Source organism: Pipra filicauda, unplaced genomic scaffold, assembly GCF_003945595.2.
Source record: "Pipra filicauda isolate LSUMZ 115617 unplaced genomic scaffold, ASM394559v2 scaffold11_size5308982_pilon, whole genome shotgun sequence".
Classification (NCBI taxonomy): Eukaryota; Metazoa; Chordata; class Aves; order Passeriformes; family Pipridae; genus Pipra; species Pipra filicauda.
The window spans coordinates 3,806,390-3,826,686 of NW_024103652.1; the positions used below are offsets into that span (position 1 = coordinate 3,806,390).

At 39.6% G+C, this 20,297-nt stretch overlaps 1 protein-coding gene across 1 annotated transcript; it reads left to right on the forward strand.

The window, feature by feature from the left end:
* Nucleotides 1–3,605: 3,605 nt before the first annotated feature.
* FAM177A1 (family with sequence similarity 177 member A1) lies at nucleotides 3,606–20,159 on the forward strand. The gene is made up of 5 exons (XM_027726846.2): nucleotides 3,606–3,763; nucleotides 7,802–7,978; nucleotides 14,941–15,007; nucleotides 16,684–16,781; nucleotides 17,626–20,159. The coding sequence occupies exons 1-5, from the start codon at nucleotides 3,677–3,679 to the stop codon at nucleotides 17,836–17,838; spliced, it is 642 nt and encodes a 213-aa protein (XP_027582647.1). The 5' UTR covers nucleotides 3,606–3,676; the 3' UTR covers nucleotides 17,839–20,159.
* The last annotated feature ends 138 nt before the right edge of the window (nucleotides 20,160–20,297 follow it).

Here is a 20,297-nt window from a genome sequence, read left to right on the forward strand (position 1 = left end):
GGGAATGGCCCATTTCTTCAGTTGTTTCTAACTGCCCTTTATCAGTATGTAATGAGATTACTTCCTTATTTTGATTTGTTTCTAAAGAGTATTGCAGCTCATGTTTGGCATAGATACTGTAAGAATAGTTCAGTATCTGAAAATCTGCTGTTGGTGCTCAGGTGTGGACCATTTCTGAAGGGGGATGCGCTGTGCTCACGTTTGTACAAGACTTTGTTCTACAGAATTATATCATTCTGTCCCTGTACACGAGGAATGAAGTATATCTGGGTATGCAGATATCATGCTGAAGAAAATCTTCATATTGGGATGCTAATTAAGCATTCTTTTGTTAAGGAGATAATTTCTGATGCATCCTAGGTGGAATTCTGTGCTAGTACTGAATTTTAACACAGAGATAGCTGTATCTAACAGAGCATATTGCTCAGCTACAATCTAGTCTTAATTTCTTATAGCATTTCTTTAGTATTTCAGTTTACTGTGTTGGTCTCAAAAGGGTAGAATCTACAAGCACAGTTCAGAAACTAGGTGTAGACTAAATGAAACTTGAAATCTTGGCAAATATCTTTTACCCTTAAAGTAGGAGGGTGTATTATGAACCTCAATATACTGCAGAGTGCTTGGTTTGTAAATGGACACCCAATGTTATTGCTTATATAAGATAAAAGCTAAATGTAGAAATTAAAACAAGTGGGTCCATTTGTCAGCCAGTTCTTTGAAAAGGTGGCAGCAAACAGTGAATATCTTATATAGGAAGTTATGCTCTTGTGGTAATATAAGGTATGCTGTAACTTAGTTTATAATGTGAAACTGTCTTCTACTTGATTAGTGGTACTTGTGTTCAATGCATGAAGGATGCTGAAAAATCTTCAGGTATGCCATTTACCTAATGCATAGCATTAGTCTGTAAAAGGATCAGTTAAGTTGGATCTGAATATTTTAAATATAACTAAAGAGTCCTTGCATATCACCAGCTTTTAGGGGACCTGTCCTCAGCTACTGAAGTGGTGTGTGTTTACTAAAAACTGATTTTTTTTTTTTTAATAGTAGTTTTAGTTCTTGAGCAGTACAAACCAATGAACTGTACAAAACAAAGCAGAAAAGAGTATCAAATCTTGGTTTGGAATGCAGTTGTAGGGGAGAATGGATAGTTAAATGCATTTGGTGGAAATCAAACATGAATAGGCATATTGAGGATGAACACTGAAGCACTGTGCTTCAGGACAGGCTCAGTCAGACTGTCAAGTTACCAACAATTAACCCTCTATTTTCAATTTATTGCATACATTTAGTTTTAGCTTTTAGTTCACCATTTCCAAACTAACTGTTACCAGATAGGAAGAGAGCTGTCACTAGCTGAGCGTTGGCAGAGGCAAGTTCAGAATACATTTCCTTTAAAGTATAAGATACATGCTTGAATGAACAAAGTGTGTATTTTCTTACCTTAGTGAGCCAGGTAGAAAATACTTTGGAAAATACTTAGAAAAGTTGCCTGAGTATCTCAAGTCTGAAAAAAAAAAATCATGTATGTTGGAGGCACCAAGAAGGAGAGTTCAACTGTAGAGCAGCACTTACAAAATTCTCTCCTAACTTTGTAAGAGAACAGTTTTAGAGACTGGGATATAATTTTTATGTTTATGGATCCTGCATAGCACAATGTGTGGAAGAAAATGCTAAAGTTGTTGCAGGAGAACAGAATGTTCTATATGGCCTCTCAAAGCTTGATGCAAATAAAACACTGTTGGCAAGTGTGTAATAACTCCCCTAGCACCATTTTCTTCCATTAGGGTTTTTGTACTCATCCTCCACAGGATCTCAGAAAAGTCTACAGAAAAGTTTTCTCTGGCATACAAGAACCCTGAAGAGCTAGAGGCAAGCGAAATTTGCTGGAAATACTTAGATGAGACTGAGGTCTGTCTTCCTGTGTGTATCTTGCTGAAAGCTGTTGCTGCTGTCAGACAAGCTTTTGTCTGAGCTGTTTGAGCTCAGTCTGTTGCTGAGCAGTCTACTAAGAGGAAACAGTTATGATGGTCAAGATAGCTGTGTGATTGGAGCTGGACAATTAACTATTAGCACACACAAATAGCTATAGGTTTATTTGTGAACAGTCTTTACTTTTACATAGGATTTTCAATATTGTCATGTGCTAAGTTTATTAAAATTGTCTCAGTTGCAAATGCCAGTTGTTCTGGGAGGTTAAAGATTAAGTTTAGTACTACTGTATGGCTGCTATAATCACAGTAGAGGCAAAGGAAAGCAAGTTGTTTGGTTGATGACTTAAAGCTGTTCTTTAGGAGCTGTTACCCTATTTCAACCAGTCCTTACTAAATAGAATGTAGACTCTACTGTGGATAAGAGGTATTTATGTATCCTAACATTAATTTGTTTCTTTGCAACTTTAAGTAATACAGATTTTTAATACCTAAAGCAGATAGTCAGCCCAGTAGTGTCTAAAATAATACTGTAGTCTTTAATTCATGTGTTTCTGTAATCATATATTCAATATAATACATTCTGTGTTGTCAGCCCTTTTCACAAAGCAACATTTTATGCCTTATGGTAGTATAATTGTGTGATACATCTGTGCTTTACCTGGGCTTTTAATTTGTTACAGGATGTAATTAACACTTTAATATGACTAAGAAAGTGTCTGAGAGCCCATATGTGCTATACACTAATTTTTTGGAAGCTATTCTTAATGATGCAGGATTGAAGGATGGCTCTTGCCATGTAAGTGCATTTTACAGCCACTGGTTCCAACTTAAAAAAAAATAATTAAAACTACTTCCTCCTTAGTCCCATGAAAAGGATGCTTCAAATGCTTCCACCTCCAGCTGTTTTCACTAGTAGTTGGCATTGGCTAATGTACCTTTTGCCAGGGTCAGCCCTGGTTCTCTGTTTAGGCTGGGCCATCACCTGCAGCACAGAGGCCTCGGTACAGGCTAGGGAGAGAAGTACTCCTAGCTCTGCTGGAGCAGCTGAGCAAACCTATTACGTGGCAAACACTTTTCCCTGCCTGCTGGGACTGCGTGTTATTTTCCCACCCAAACGAAGCTCAGGAGCCAGTGCACCCTTGGTTTGCATTTCTTTCTTATCCAGGGGTTGCTCCTTTACAAAGTGCTGAGTTGCCTGAGAAACGTAGGTAGAGCCTTCCTAAATCTTTGTTCGCGAAGCCTAGCCACGATCATGATGATGAGTTGCCTGAGCCAACGCTGGAAGGCTGAGCAAGGGTGGCCCTGGGAGAGGAGGATCCCTAAATCCTGTCAAGGATCTTCATGTATTTGTTAAACTATTCTTCTGTTATTTTGCACGTTTTTACAATATTTTGGGAAAAACCTAGGGTTTTCCCTCAGAGCAGGTATGCTTCCTCCTGGGTTGGAGGTACGGCTGTGCCTGGCAGCCCGGCTGCCTCCGCCCTCTCCCCCGATTCCCCCTGGATCCGGTGGATGCCCGGCTGGGGCGAGAAGAGAAAGGCCAGAGGCGCCCTCAGTCTCTCCCAGGTGGATCCCGGCTCCTGCGCGCCGCCAGCCCCAGCGGGGCGCGGGCGGTGGCGCGGCAGGCCCCAAGCGCCGCCCCGGCGGGCGGTGTGACGGGCGGCACCGCCCGGCCTCTCTCGCCTACCCGGGCCGCGGCGGCCCCGCTGCCGCCCTCCCCCGGCGCCGCGGCGGGCGGGAGGATGGAGCAGGGGCTGTCCGCCATCAGCCTCTACTGCGCGCCCGCCGCCGGCCCCGCGCCCGCCGTCGGCGCCATGGAGCCCGAGCAGGTGAGCGGAGCGGCGGGACCCGGCCCCTCCGGGCGAGCAGCGGGGCCCGGGCGCTGCCGCTTCCGCAGCGGGGCGAGGCCGCGGGGGGTCCGGCCGGGGGTGGGTGGCGGCTGCGGCCTGACCCCGCGGGTGTGCGGGGCGGGGAAAGCCCCCTGTTCGTCGCCGGGGCGCGGGGGCCCGGCCGCGGGAGAAGAGGCCGATGTGTCGCCGGTCTGCGCTCCCGTCCAGCGCGCTGTAATTACAGCCAGCACGGCGGGCGCGCGTGTCTCCGGTGTCTCCTGTTCTCCGAGGACAATGCCTCTGACAAATGAGCCTGATGAATATTAAAGCGAGACAGGTTTCCACTTCCCTCCGCGCTGTGAAGTTGGCGAAGGCGTGGGAGATGGTGAGGGACAGCAGCTGTTAATTACACCCCAGCCCGGAGCTCGCCTGTCCTGCCGCGCCTGCCCCTGCACCGGCCGCGGCTTCGCCCTGGGTGTTACAGGCGCTGCCGCCTCACTGGTTATGGTGCTTTTCCAAGGCTTGTTTATTCCGAGGGTGTCTTACAATCGTCCTCTGACTCTGTAATTTTGTTGTCTTCTGTTTGAGAAAGACTCATGCTGTTTAATTTGAAACACAAGGGTGGAAAGCCAGGCAAGCATTAAAAAACACCCTCACTCAAACCTAAACAAACTCCCCCCAAAACCCTAGGCAGAAAAACTAACACAAATTAAATCAGTAAGGTAGCCAAGATAGCATGGTAGAAATACTTTTCATTAACTAATACCAGCCTTCTGGGGATTAGCAGTATCAGACCAGTAGATCTGTGCAAATTGAATTGCTCATCTTTTTGAGCAAAAGTGGACATCACACACTTTGGCATTTTTGGTCATAATTTCTCTCAAGAATTCCTTCATTCGATGGGTTAAAAGATGCAAAAAGGAATAATGCAGTCTCCCTATTGCTTTTTGCTTTTCTTCTTCCTCTCCTTTGTGAAACTTTATATTATTGCATCACCTAATATTAGTTGTGTCAGCTCTCCTAGCTTACCTGCAAGTGTCCAGGCACACCTTATCCTTAATTGTAGTTTATTTATTTTGACATTTTAGACGTAGACTGAAATTCTGTTGTGCTGATTATTGTACCAACACTGTCGAAAGATGCCCTGCTCTCTCTCTATTTCTGGCCAAAGGGTGAGATAAGAGGGTGGGTGTAAAGAGAGTAAACAAGGAACAGCAGTTTCAGATGCTGACTTCCTGACAGGCAAGGTTTTCATGTGTGCCATAAAGCCAAGAAAAATTCCAAGAGGACATTTAAAAGAAAGAGGAAGTTGCTTTATAGTGTTTACCAAGGACCTTAAGAATGTCAGCTAGCGTGGTGAAAGCAGAAGAGTGACAGGCCTTCATGTCAAACAGATACCAAAGTAGATACTTCTTTGATGTGGGGTTAAGACAAATGCTGAGTCTTTCAAGACCATATAATGTGTTAGAGAAGGAGAGGCCAGTGGAAAAAAAAATGTGGTCACAAACTTGACTAAAGCCATGTACTGAAAGAATGATCTTTGTAAAAACTTCCTGAATTGGAAAAGAAGATCAAATTCGTGAAGGAAGATCAAAACAGGAAAGATCTCAAACAGGAAATACTGTAACATTTGAGCTATAAAGTGAGTCTAGCTGACAGCTCTAGAATAGATCTGCATTGCCACTGTTTTGGAAAGGTAAATAAATTCACTGATGCTGAACTTTCTGCTTGTAACTGGGAGAGTTGGCTTTTACTGACAGGTAAAAAAGAAAAGGATAAATGCTGCGGTGATAACTAAAACCTACACACGTTTGTTGACTAGGTAATAACCAAAGCAACAGCTGATATTTATTATTTTATTTAATAATTTACGAATTGGAACCAGATTTGTTGTTCCTTGATGTATTCTTATTGTCTTGAATTGCTGCATTTGTCTGAAATGTTGTAGCAGTACCAGCTGCGCAGAGCTGCTTATTGTGAGTAGTGTAAGTGAAGTGTGGGATGGGTGTGCAGGGAATTAAGGGCTGCTTTTTCAACTTTGAAACATGAACCATTATTTTTTTCTAAGTTAAAATATTTGAAGCATTTGCATTAAACAAGCCAAAATGAGATGAAGAGACTGTGCCTTTAGAAGAGCTCTAAGGAGGGACTCATGTTACTTGCTGTTATTAATCACAGTGATATTTATAATGTTGTGTTAGCAAAAAATAGTGCTCTGCAGTACTGTGACTAAACATGAAAAACAGCGTCATTGTATGATGCCAATAAAGGAGCACGAAATGTTCATAAAAAGCTGGTTCTGTGCTGCTTTTTGCACCAAAAAATACCAAACTGAGTCACAGTAAGTGGTACCCACTTTTATAGTGGCAGCACGGAGTGCTCCTTATGCTTAGGTTGCTTCACTGTTTTCAGCATTCATATTTGTGTAGCTTTTCTCTGTTCCTAAGACTGATAGACAGCAGAGTGCACTGAGCTCCAGATAGTTTTGTCTTTCTACATGAAAATCTGAATCTGCATGAAAATACCATGCTGTTTCAGCTGAATTACCCCAGTGAAGACTTGCTACTGAATTCTGCTCTGCTCCTCCAGGAAAATGCCTGAAATGTGCCACTGTTGCTAAAGAAATGCTGGGTGGGGGAAGCTGAGATGACTTGCAGTTTTGAGGAGCCATGGTACGAGGGCTTGGAGAGATGATGAATTGGTGTGGTTCTCGTCCACACTGTAGAGCTCTGCACGTGATCTTTCCCTCCCTCTTCTCTGTGGGCATGAGAAAAATCTGTGCTTGGAATGAAGAAAGCCATTCGGCTCCCTGCGGCCCCCGCCTGCCTCTCTCTCCCGTGCCCACTGTCTTTCCCAGCTAACTAAGCCCGTTTGCATTGCAAAGCTGTTTTATGTAGTAGTCTAGCATGAGAGATGGGAGTGGTGATGCTGCGCTTGCAGTGATTAAGGGATGTTTCACAACTATGTGATAAAATGTATTTTTTTATTTATAGTTTTGATTTGTGCTTTGTGTAGATCATTAAGTTTTGCATAGGGAAGTCAGAATTTGAAATATACCCATTTTATGTAACCTGGATTCTGTATGTACTTACACACGTCATTCCTTACGATACAGTTCCAAATTACACGAGCTCATGCATTTTTAAAAACCTTCATGGTACATTAAAAACATGTGGCTGGCATTTCCTGACCTCTGTGGCCTTCTCTACATGACAGAAATGTTTTCAGAACAGTTTTGTGCATTTGATACAGTAGTGTCTAAAAACTCTACCGAGACAAAGGCTCTGTTTTGATAGCTACAATACAAAACCTACTAAATACTAAAATTCTCTTGCTGTAGGAGTTACTAGCCTAAAGTGTTCTTGATTGGCCTTTGAACTAGAAGTATATATTTTTAATGCTTGTGACCCAAAGACTGCACTGTAGTATTCAGCAACTGGAAGAACAAAAACAGGTATTGTACTTCTCATTTTATATGTCCTTAGCCACAGAACTGAGCGTTGTCCTTTTAGCATGGTCCCTTGTACTAATTGTGGTTGATGATGAAAGCCCGCAGGGGTAGATTCCTTGATGCATCTTTTTAAAGCTTGAGCCTGGCTGCTTAGTTATTCAGTTCTCTTTTGTGCTAGAGGTGCCTGCCTGAGCTCACAAAGGTGGCTACAGCCTACGAACTATTTTATTAATTTCATTAGATATTAATTTCAAAACCAACAATACTTTTCAATATTAAAACTTATATGCTTACCAAATTATTTAAAGAAACGCCCCCCCTCGAAGCTCCTATATAATGCCGTGGTTTTTTGGAATAGATGTTTTTAATACCAGCTTTCATGCTGAAGTAAAGGCACTTACCTTTTTGTTCCTTTTAGAGAAGAGATCAGTTTTTACATATCTGCACACAAAATTGTGTGAGTCTTATTTTTTATGTACAGCCAAGCTCTTTCAAATGTTCACTGCATATGCTAATTAATCTGAAATAGGGAAAATTTCCAGTTTCAGAAGCATCTATTTAGATAATGATTTTTTTTTTCTTTATAGCAACTTGCAAAGGGAGATGGTGTCTTTGAGAATGTGGAGCTGGGTGTCATAGGAAAGAAGAAGAAAATTCCAAGGAGAGTTATTCATTTTGCAAGTGGAGAAACAATGGAAGAATATAGCACAGATGAAGAGGAAGATGAACAAGAGAAAAAAGACCTGTTGCCACCTGTAGATCCTGTAAGTATTTTGATTGATACATTGCTACTTCTGGTTTACCGGGTAACTATCAACATTTTATACTTCATTTTTTATGTTACAAATCTGATTTAGTATTCAGTATTAAAGATTCCATTGATATGTTTGGCTTCAGGAACTCAGAAACCTGTGAGAAGTATTCTTGGGAATTTTTGTCCTAGACTTCTCCTCCACTAAAATAGCCCTATTAATTAGAAGTGGGTTTGATTTCTTCACTGTTCCAGTTTGTCCTTTCCAGCATTTCCCTCTCTAATAGTATTTGCTTGGTATCTCATTTGTTTAAAAAAAAAATAAAAATGCAGGGGGACATTTGTTTGCTTGTGTTTGTTGACAGTCGAGAGTTGAACCTGTAATTTAGACTTACCATACCAGCACTTTGATATAATTAAAAGAGCATAGAAGGGAAAGAAACAGATGACTTGCAGAAATAAAGGAAAACTGGTGTAATTCATGATGTATAAAAAACAGGTTCTAAAGGACCTGCCTAGTCCATGTAGGTAATGTTCAGCTGTCTTGTAAGATGTTGAGATGTTGCTCAGCTTGTGAATGGAGTTTCCTTTGTTGGTCCAGATTCAAGTGGAGTCTCAACAATTAAAGCTGTTGCCATAGTGTGTATTGTAGCTGCTAAAATACATTTTTCTTTTTTCTCAATGATTCTGGTTCTATACTTGGAGGTAAAATGAAACATATAATCTGTTTTATTCTGTTGGCCTGTTAAATAAATTATTTTGTGGTGATAGTGTGATTGCAGAGCTCACAGCTGTATGTGCTAACACTGGCAGCAGCAGCTCCCCACCCTCTAGCAGTCAGTCCCAAAGAAGATACACATCCTTCTCATCATCTGTCCATGTGACCAGTCTCATGTTTCTTTCATGACAGTCCCAGAAAGTGGTGTCCCAACTGCCTCTTTACCCTCCTACAACAATTCTTACCCCAGTAAATTGGGTCTGCAGTCCTATTCCCTTTCTGCTGACAGGGCTCCTTTCCTGGCCCTCTCTGGGCTTGGATGCCTGTACTGAGCTGGAGACTCTAAAATTGGGTCCTTCCTGATGTGCTGGAGTGTGGTCAGACATCCAGGAGTCATGGCTTTGTGCAGCAGCCTGTCTTGCCTGGTTGCATGCTGGAGGCAGATGCTGGTGTAGAGCTGTTTGTTCCCGCACTTGAAAGAAGAGTCCTTGCACGCACAGAAACCGGTGCACTGCTTTCTACTTGACATTGTTGTTGAAAGGACTTCTGCACCATCATTTGGCAATCCATAATTAAGAAGTGTTGTGGTTGAAGATTTCTATTTAAAGTAGTAGACCCTGTATTTATTTATATGTGCATCCATCCTGGGAGAGCTTGGCTTTGTTGAAGGGACTGAAGTGAAGCGTTTGATTTTCTGCTCATGCTCTTCTGAAGAAGTGGTGAACCATAAGAGGTTTGTTTTGGGGAGGACTCTTTTCCCCTCTGTGAAATGAATTTATCTTGGAGGAAAAAAGAAGGGGGGTTGAGGACTAAGCTGCAGTAAGACTATGGGAATTTAGCTGGGACTGGGGTTTCTAGTGATTCACAGATGAAGCTGTTGCAGTGCATCTTGTATAGAGTGATGGCAGCATTCTTGTTCTTGCTAGGCAGTTCTTGTATACAACAAAAAGTAATATTAGCCTGAGAGCAGGTGGGATATCATCAGTATAAAACATATGAAGTTTATAGTCTGAAAAGAAATGTCTTATAGTCACAAACAATGAGTAAGATGTTAAGGTGCTTTGCTGCGTGCTGGGGTTTTTTTCCTCCTTAAGGATCTTCTCAAAGAAATTAAAGAACTGTGAAATTTACTGCATATTATGGTTAACGTTCAGGTATCTTCTGAGTCAGATCTCTTCCCCACTATGCGGGTCATGGCAGATATCCATGGATGTCTAAGAGATATTTTCCCCAGTTATAATGAGCAGGGGACCAGATGTGTATAATTTTTTGGCGCCATTTCCTCGCAGTAGAAGAGTTCTGCTGTGGTGCAGCGATGGAAGGCTCACGAGCCTTGGTGTACATGTTGTGAGGGCAGAGACGTGCATGCTGCTGTGCAAATGGACACTTAACTAAAGAGCCCTCAAGTGTGCACAACAGCCAGGAATGCTGCGTGATTGTTCCCCTACTTTCCTAATACAGATTTCTTTTTCTGAATACCAAAAAGTATATTGTATGGCAGAGTTAAGATTGCTCTATTCTCCTTTTATAGTTTATTAAATCCTTAATTTTTATTACACTTTTTAATAAAAGGACTCCCCAAACCAGAATAGTTTATTGTGGAGCACAGTATGCCTTATTATGTATTGCTTCTTACCTTGACAGAGTGAACTTGATTAGAGCAGGAGTTGCCATTAAGTGAGGTTTACTTTATCTGCTGCATGCTTCGTGTATCCCAGCTGAGCCAGACAATTGAAGAAATGTTAGTCCAAGCTGAGCTTTGATGTTTTAGCCAACAGCTGCTTTAAAAATGTTTTTAATGTAGGATTTCTATAGAAGCAATTAAATAGTCTGTTTGCTGAGACCAGCATGTCTAAAACTTATCTCAGTTGGGACGCAAAAAAGTATGTTGCAAGTAATAGCTGTTTCTGGTCCAGTTTATTTTTAGAAAAAGCACATTTAATACTTTGAATAGAAACTTTGCATCGTGAAATTTCAAAGCTCAGCTGGTATTGGCTTCCTGGCAGCTTTTGAATGAGTTTAAGGGAAACAAATATTTTGCTGTGTTGTAAAGAAATGTCTTCAGTATATACCTTGCTTTGATTGTGTTTAGAGCTAAGCAGGCAATGACAATGTCTTTCTTACTAAGCAAAGTAGTATGTATATATCCTGATAATATGATAACCAAGCACTTGGTGTGGTGGACTGCTACCACTCAGAAAAAAACAAATTCTCAAAAAGAACTGGATTTTAAATTTTACTTTGAAACAGCTTCTGATACTTTTGTAGGTCAGCACTCAGTTCATTAGTATTGTTGAGTGGAGTGTCCATTCTGTAGTTTTTTGGTTTTTTGAATCCAGAGCACAGGGTATTCTTATTTTTTAGATAATAGCTTTCAGTATTATCTGAATGTTCTCAAGTTGAAATTGAAATGCTTTTATAGCATAAATGTTTTGAGTCTTCTATCTTAAAATTTATATGTTTGCACTTTATATGTAAATTTCCTTTTGCTTTTGTCTACCAAAACTTTATTCTGTATTGATTAAATTTCTCTGGCCTGTTCTAGAAGATAATCCTTTCGTTTATCCCTGGAGGGACACTTGGTATAAGCTCTTTGTTGTATTTGCAGAGGAACTGTAAGCAATATAACTGTTGGTGTGATAAACCTAGAATTCATCCTGAGAAACAGAGCAACAAAGCTCCAGAAGAGATTTAATTTTTTTAACCTTCAATGCTCAGAAAGATTGAAACACATCCTTGCAGGCAGATTATCTTGATATCCTGTAGTTAAAAGGCCCATAACTTTAAATAGCAAAAAATCCTCTCGAGGACCATTGAACTCTCTTTTTCTTTCAAGAATTTGGGATGAAGGAGAAAAATAAGTAATAATTACTCATGATATGGTAGAAACTCTTGATGAAGGATGGTGTGTGTGTTTCTGATCTTGTTTTCACTGGCTTGTCTTAGATGCCACAGTTTTATATGATACATTTACTGAAGGACCTATTATAGCAATGAACAGTCAATAATTAAACTAATTTAAAACCTATCTTGGCATAGTAAACAATGGAAAAGCATCTATTTGGTGGTGTATATTAACTATTATATACATGATTTCGTTTTTCTTAAATCAGGAAATTATTATTTTTCCCATTTTGCCATTTTCTCTGACAAAAAGAAACGCTACGTACTTCGGAAAGTGTAAGTGTTAGTAAGAACTGAAATCTGCCAAAAATAGACACAGATGTGGATTGTTTAGGAACATGGTGCAGTTGGAAGTTCAAGGGACCATGTGTGCTCCCTTCGGCAGCCCCATACTAGGAAACAAAATCATGTTCTGTTGTTGAACCAGAGGCCCCTTGGTTTTATCAGTGGTTGAATCCATTATGTTAATTCCTATTTAAATTAAAATTGTACATTAAGATTTTTTGTAATTTAAAAATCAGTTGTCATAACCATTGTGTTTTCCATTGTAAACGACTAAAGTCGGGATAGCTGCATAATATAATTAAGCATTGTAGAAACATATACTTAAGAGACTGATGGCAGCAGAAATACAATAAACCAGTGTACTGTGTTTCATACTGCTGCCCCTTGTTTCCATTCAAGAAATACAGTATTACTGTGTCCTTGAGTTGATTAAAGAGTGAACAGGAAGGCTTCTCTGGCTGGCCAGAGGAGGTTGATATATCTGAGTATATTGTTCTACAGGTCTGTAGGACCTGACTTGGGTATGGTTTTCCAGTTTTCAGCTCAGTGCATTAAAGCTACTTCACAAACTAGGATTAGTTTGTACTGAGCCGTTGCTTAACAGCCCAGTTCATATCACTCGAATGGTTCTGGTTCCTGCAGTACCAGTTCTTGCCTCACATTTGCCATTTCTGTTTCCATCTCCGAGGTGCTCTGGGAAGCCACCCAGATTTCCCCTGAGGAAGTAAGTGGGGGATGGGTGGAAAAAGAAGATGATTGCTTGAATGCATTCCCTTGTTCCTGGCTGTTCCTGGTGGTTTACTCTCCAAGCCATCCCCTTTCTCCTTTTGAATTTGTGTGAAGTAGCTTCTCTCATGGTTTTATATTATCTTTTGAGACCCTGGAAAGAATGTTTCTTTTTAAATTGAGGAGATTGGCAAAGCCTCGCTTGGCAGGGGTGAAGAAGTGTCTGGTTGGGCTTTGTCAGAAAGCAGAGATTCCCATGAAGCTGAACTTAAAAATGCTTTTAATGTACCAAACTGATTTTTAACTGTGGTAGGGAAAGAGTAGAAATACACAGAACCTCTGTATCTGCTGAGCCTCAGATGTTCCCTACGTTTGTGTCTCCACAAAGTTGTTAGAATGGTCTGGGTTCAAATTACTTCTGTCACATTGAAGTTCAGCCTGTCTTTTTACTCTTAAATGTTAAGGGGGTTCTTGTAGCTTCTTTCTTACAGGGCACAGCAGGCCTGTGTTTGTCCTGCACACTGTGTGAATGCTTTTTAACCCTGTCACCTCATCATGAAGGATTGTACAGAGCCCTGTCAATGCCATTATTTGCACCTGTGGCAACAAGCTTTTCCAGCACTTTTTTTGACTTCTTCAACTGAACAAACTCCTTGTTAGCCTGTCTGCCAACTGAGCACATAATCAACAAGCTGGAGGTGCTTTTGTGCAAGCAGGATAGCAGCTGGTTTTGCTTACACTTTTACCTTGGCAGGACATTTTCCATACCCACTGCCAAAAAGATAGAGCATCTGGCTTTTTTTCAGCTTGCCAACTTGAGTTTCTGGCTTGAAAGACAATTTATTGCTGCACTGATTTGTAGTGACTGTGCTTGGAAAGCACGGAAGTCTAGTAGCTTCTGTACATGCATACTGAGGCTATACCAACTAGTCTCTCTAGCTGTATTATTTACAGTAATATTGGTTGTCCTGTAGAGATATCTATTAAATAATATCACAGAAAAAAGTTATTATCAAAGAGTTCTTAGCAGCACGTTATAAATATTTATGTAACTGAGAGAGCTAATGTGTTTTATTTAATAAAAGCTGACACTTTTAATTGCTACTTTCCACAAGAAAAGTACTTCTACAGAGATCTTTTCTGGGGGATACATACATAACAAAGAGCTTGCCTGAATACAACATCCTGTTAACTATAAATATGTTTTAGTTCAATATGAAATTTGAGTTTGCCTTTTCACAAAAGTGAAAGCCTACAGTTTTTTTGCCGTTAGCTTGGAATCTGCTTTTCCCCTTTTTGCTTTTTATTACACAGCTTGTTGTTTTGTTTTTTTTTTTAAGAGATACAGCCTCTTTCTTTAGTGAAAAGCATAGCCTGAGTATGCCCGTTATTTTGTAATTAGTTAAATTTAATTGCTAAACTTTCTTTAAGTTACTATGTGTAAATATATCAGTTTGTCTGGAGGCTGCGGTATTTTCTATGTGACCGTGAATATACCATAGTCACGCAAAGGGCAATTCCTCCTCTTTGTCTTCCTGGCCTGCCCTTCCTAAAGAGTCTGTATTCCTCCAGTGCAGCCCTCCAGTCCATTCACTGCATCTCTGGGGTCCCAATAAGATCTGCATACAGATCTCTAATTTCTTATGTTTATGTCCCATGTTGTGTGTCTTAGTGTTCAGGCACTGCAGAGACACTTCCTCATGTACATGCAAATTCTTGAGGTGACCCCACTTGAGCCCTGTTTTATTCATTTTGTGTTCCTCCTTGTTTATATCACCCCAGGTGCTTTGCTTGTCAGCCTGTCCATCTCTCCCTCAGAGCTGCAGTAACTCTCTCCCTCCCTCATGGCTCTTGGTGTTATTTTTGAGGTGCAATTTCAAGGATAATTCATATCTGGTTTGTAAAGTTTGGAAGCAGCCTCTTGCTCACAGGTTTGAAGGTTTGGTTTGGTTTTAAAGAGTCTTTTGCAGTTCACTCATCATTGTAATGAGGAACTACTTGGCTACCTCACCTCACTTCTTGGCCTGATGGGATTCAGAACATTATGGAAAGCTCTTTATAGTTACAGGGACTGAGTTGGATGCTTGTCATTTCCCAAGTCTGGGAGTGGGAAACAAAAACCACGGAAACAGATTTTCCCAGAGGTAAACCATGGTTATATTTAGATCTTATGGTGATACTTTGCTTTATCTGTCTGGTCTAGAGTTATTTTAAAGCAAAAATATTGTGGCAGCTGGCAAACAGGAAACACTGCAAATCTTTCCTCTTAAGCTGTTTTGCATGTATTATTTTGTGCCATGAACATACAGCTATATGTATTCATACTACTCTTGTTCCTACAGACAACGCTCACGTGGGGACCCTACTTGTGGTTTCACATGCTGCGAGTCGCAACATCAACTTTATCAGGTATTGCTTTATTTACTGGTAAACCAGTAATGGAATATTGAAAGTCACAGAGTTACCATGGCATACTGTAAGTCGTCTTTGGGCTCTACTTGCTGTTTTTTCAAAAGTGTAAATCAACTCTATTTAATCTGTGGAGACGTACTGTCTTACCTCAGACACTGTTTAAAAAATTTTTTACTATCAATCATCAACTCCTGCATGGAAGAATGAACAGAAAATACCCTTTTGATCAAAACTTTTCCCCTTTTTCTTCATATGAAGATATGTTGGTGTTGGCAACTTTCTATTAGGTTTTGTATGGAACCATTTTGTGTGATGTTATCTGGAAAGAATGCTGTCTGGAATAATTAAACTGACAGTTTTTCTGAAAAAGACAACTAGAGATTATCCCAAGAACACATCTAATGTGCCATACAACGAACATCTGAGGTTACAAAATAAACAAGACTATTGTCAAGGGTCTTAAACTTTGCTTAGAAATTCATTTGACTCGTGGACCTCATAAAATTTTGCTCAGTTTTAAAAATGCTTATCCTTGTCTGTCTTTTTTCCAAGGTGTAAAGTACCTTTATTGGGTTTTTTTGACAAATATTATGGAGTTTCTGTCATTGTACACCTAGTTTTGAATATTTCTAAAAACTATTGGCAGTCTGTTTTTATTAATTAACCTATCCTTATTTTGAGAAACACTTTAATGTACAGTGTAATTCTATTCCTTGACGCATCTGTTCTTCATACGCAAAGGTAGATGCTGCTTTCCTTTTTTCAGAAGTGTTTTATGAATTTGAAGATTACTACTTTCTTCTTCCCACTTCAGTTTTGGCTCTTATATTTGTAATTTGAACTAGTCTTTTGCACAAAAATGGGGATGCCAGGATATCTGTAAGATTAGTTATTGTGAATATTCATTGAAGCAGTCAATTGCTAACTTCTGACTTTTTTTCCCCTGAAGATGACTAACTCATTTGCTTCCTTAGGGCAGATTTACAATTGGAAGTGCAGTACTTTTGACTTCTTGCTTGCCTTTACTCAAGAACCAGTGCTGTAGCCATCACCATGGTAAAGAGACTGACTGACACAAGCCCTCCCTGTTCCATACTTATGACTGTGCACTACCTGCTTTAGCACAGTAGTGCTGCATGTAGCCTACAGCTTGAAAATTGAGACAGCTGAAACCTAAATATTTTATTAATCCATTAGTATGCAACACAGAGCATTGTTAAAACTGACTTGACATATGCACATATCAATAAATAACTGTCTAGTTTCTAGTACCACTAGACTGAACTAATACAGCTGATACCCATGTATTGTCTAACATTAATTTTCAGTTAAAATTCAGTTAAAGGTTTATCCTTTAACTGATTCTTAGCAAAATGAACTTAGATTCAAAGCTAAAACTAGCAGAATAGAAACACAACCACCATCTAGATTTTCACTGAACTTCATTTTCTTCTCCTTTTATTCATTTTCTATCTTAAAGAACAATTATTAGTATATTCAGCTAATAATTACCTATAAGTAGATTAGCCTTGCACATTTTGGTTTTATCTTTTCAGTGAAGTAGGACTACGGAAAACCATTCAGGAAAGATAGTGAGACTTTTAAAAATAAAATGGTGCTTAAGAATTTTCTTCTAGATACTAATCATATGTAAATCTCTTTTTACTTTTTAGTATGTGACTTCCTTGGGGAAAAGATTGCATCTGTTCTGGGGATAAGCACACCAAAATACCAATATGCAATTGATGAGTATTACAGAATGAAGAGAGAGGTATGTGTGTGAGATAGGGTTCTTGCACTCCTTTTCTCCCAACTTGCCTTCCCTGGTATTTTAAAAAAATAATAGTTGTATTCTAGCATTTAAATGAAGTTTAAGACCCCCAATTTCAGCTTGCCTTCAGTTTTCATTTGATGCATGGTTAGTGCTTACTTAGCCATCAGCCTTTTCTCTCCGGCTTATCAGTCCTAGATGGCTGAGTCCTGACCACTGCTCTGTTTGTTTCTCTTGTACAATGCATTTGCAAGTCAACAGTGTGGGAAAGTTGGATGGACAGTTTTGCTGAACACTATAAGGAGGTGGCTGCTAGCAGTATACTTTGCAGCTCTAAAACTTGTTCAACACGGTGTCAAGGGTAAATTGAACAGTTATGCTACCACCATAACTGGACATGACTGAAAAGTAGCCAGTGCTTTAGGCAAAAAATCCCAAACCCTTAGTAATCTTCATTTGGAAGAGGTGGAAAACATATTTAAAGCTTTATTACTTATTTTTTGATAGCTGTTATTGAGAGCTGGAAAAACTTTAGAGAAGGTAGACCTATCCCTATTGCCATTAACTAAAAACTGCTTATCTAGATATATGTCTTTTTTTGGTTTGTTTAAAATGGTTTGGTTTTTTGTTCGTTTAACATGGTTTAATCCTTCACTTGTGGTGATTTTTTTTCCATGATGGAAGTTCTGGAATATACCTCATCTTATGATCAGGTAATGACTGTTTTCTAGGAGAACTAATGCCCTTGCCTTGTAATAGGAACTGGTACGCTCTTATGGAAAGACTTCCAAGTTAATGTAAATAAGTGGTAAATAGTAGCATATGAATCTGGTTATCTCTCTAGGAGGAAGAGGAGGAACAGGAAAACAAGATGTCAGAAGAAGCAGAAAGACAGCATCAGGAACAGCAGAACAAGCCACAAGCTGAAGCTCCTGTCCAGACAGACCAGCCTGAAGCAACAGCGTGCTCTTCATTCGTGAATGTAAACTTTGAAAATGAAGGAGATTGCCCGTCCATTGGGAAAAATAAACAAGATGTAGTTCCCGTCCCTCCTTAAGTGTAAAGCTCTGTATAATGTAGGAAATAAGAACTGTCAGGTGTCACAATCTGGCTATAAACAGGAAAATAGGATTATACTTGTTCAGTGAAATACAACTCCTACCATTCTTATTGATCAGGAGAGAGCTAGGCGATGTCAGTTCTGTCTGCCTAATAAAGGCTGAGGCATTCTGCCAAATTGGCACTTCAGTTAAAATGAAAATTGCACTACAAACATTTGGTCTAAAATTGAATGTGTGAGCTAATTTCTGTGTAAAGCAAGTAAAAATGTCTTTTCTTTGAATTGCTGTGTCTCTAACACCTGTGGATTGCAGAGGCAGTGCTGTTTCCTACTTCTAAACACCTGTTTCTGATTTGCACATTGTTTGCAACTCAGCTCTCTATGAATAGATTAATAGGAATTAATATCCTGTAACTCACAATAATAAGAGTCTGATTTCCCCTATTTATTGTCGCTACTGTATGCATGTATTTTTTTCTGTTGTTAACATAAGAGAAACTGTTAGATTTAATGTTAATTAGATTTAAGGGTCCATTGACTTTTTTTATTTAAAAAAAAAACTTTCCAGGGGGCTATAAACACCCTTAAGAACTTAGTAACAAGTACCAGCACTCTTGGAGGCTGATAGTGCTCAGCTGCTCCATTCAATGCTGTAGCAAAGTACAGAACTATTTTAAGTGTAAGACATTCCCACTATAAGTCCAAGAATTAAGAAACCCACGTGCTTGAATGCGTGTTCTCAATGGTCCTGGGAAAGAAACTAAAGTCTTGCTAAATTATATTGAGTGCACTGGACACTCTGTATGGTACCAGTCTAGAACTATGAAAACTTTTTCAGACATAGATTACTCAAGTCCATGTACTTGAGCGACCTAAACAAATTATGTGTTTAATGGTAAATTACTAGTAAGGGATGTGCCATTGCAGGTATTTTTCTCCCCTCTAGCACAGAATACTAAATAACGAGAAACCACAAAACAAACTTGTGACTCTTTCCTTCTCTTAAATAAACACAGTGTGTTCTGATATGGCACATGCAGCAACAGTAATTTTTATTTTTGTCCCAAGTGAAGTGCAGGTAGCTCCAAATCAAATACCGATTAAGGCGATTTTACTGAAATGACTGTTGTACCTGTAGCTGGTAAAAGGTGAATGGTTTACTTTGCAACAACCAGATGTCAGTGCCCTAGGCATTTTCTGTGGAGAACTGTTGTGGGCAAAGGAGCAGAGAACCTGCACTAGGTATAGGTACCATGGTACCTATATAGACATATACCTATATATACATATGTATATATATATACATATACATATATATATATACACATTCCTATAGGTACCATTACTTCTGTCCTTGAGATTTCCAAAAAAAATTTTAAAAACAGTCCAGTGTTGCATTGGGTATCATCACATGTTCCTGGCCTTGCTTTCACTGCCAACTAACTAAGGAGCCTGATGCAACACCACAGGCCAGGTAACTTGGCTATTAGTTTCCAGAGTTTTGTATATCAGACACCCCTCGGCCTGAACTAGTGTCCTGGGCAGCACAAACTCCTCCTCTCATCTATCTGTAGCATTCCATCACTACAGAAAATGTGAGGAAGAGGATTCAATCATCATCTCTTCTGTTTTGATACTTTGCCTCTTTTTGAATTTTAAGATAGAGGGTACTGACCACAGTGTAAAATCATTCCTTAGCCCTGAACATGTGCAAAGGAGAGCTTGGTTCAACACCTGGGGAATACAAAGAAAACCAACTTGTTGAGAGTTCTTATACTGTCAGAGATAGAAAGCCTCACGTTGCTTGAGTAATACCTTGACAGCTGAAGGATGCTTTGCTTTTCTTCCAAGAAATTAATGTCAGTTGGTTTTTTTACCTTCTCTCCCTAGTATTTGTTGCATCAGAAATACTCTCACTGCCTTGGGTTTAAACTTCTTTGTATAAAATACTCTTATTACTCACTGTGCCTTAACTTAATCCTTCCTTCAGTTTTTTGCAAACTGTATGAAAGTTGTTACTTTCATATTGGTTTAATTTTTCTGTAAATGCATTAATTGGTTATTTTATATTTAATATAATTTTTGAACTGGAAGTTGGTTATGGCTTTTCTTTTACAACTGGGTGGTCTTTGAAACTTTATGCCTGTACACAGGTGGCTGTTCACTGTTTACATCTTTACTAAGTCACACATCCTGGTTGAATATTCAGGCACCGGAATTCAAAATATCGTTCTACCCCACCCCTTCCTTAAGAGTCCCATGTAGTACTCTGTGTGTTCAGCACTACCTCAAACTAATAAATAATGCAAGACTGCAAACACTTCTGGCCTGGAGCTATTGTAATCCTACCTGAAAGTTGAAACATTTCTACAGCTCTCTTAAAGAGTTTCACAGCTCAGCTGTACAATTAGGTTAGATTACATAAAATACTTGCACGGGAGGTTAAGTTGGTGAAA

What these genes read in the sequence shown, in the direction of transcription:
- FAM177A1 (XM_027726846.2), top strand. Translation starts at nt 3,677, where the DNA reads ATGGAGCAGGGGCTGTCCGCCATCAGCCTCTACTGCGCGCCCGCCGCC. An exon ending in TGTTGCCACCTGTAGATCCT is followed by an intron (nt 7,979 to 14,940) that starts GTAAGTATTTTG and finishes TTGTTCCTACAG; the next exon opens with ACAACGCTCACGTGGGGACC. An exon ending in ATTACAGAATGAAGAGAGAG is followed by an intron (nt 16,782 to 17,625) that starts GTATGTGTGTGA and finishes TTATCTCTCTAG; the next exon opens with GAGGAAGAGGAGGAACAGGA.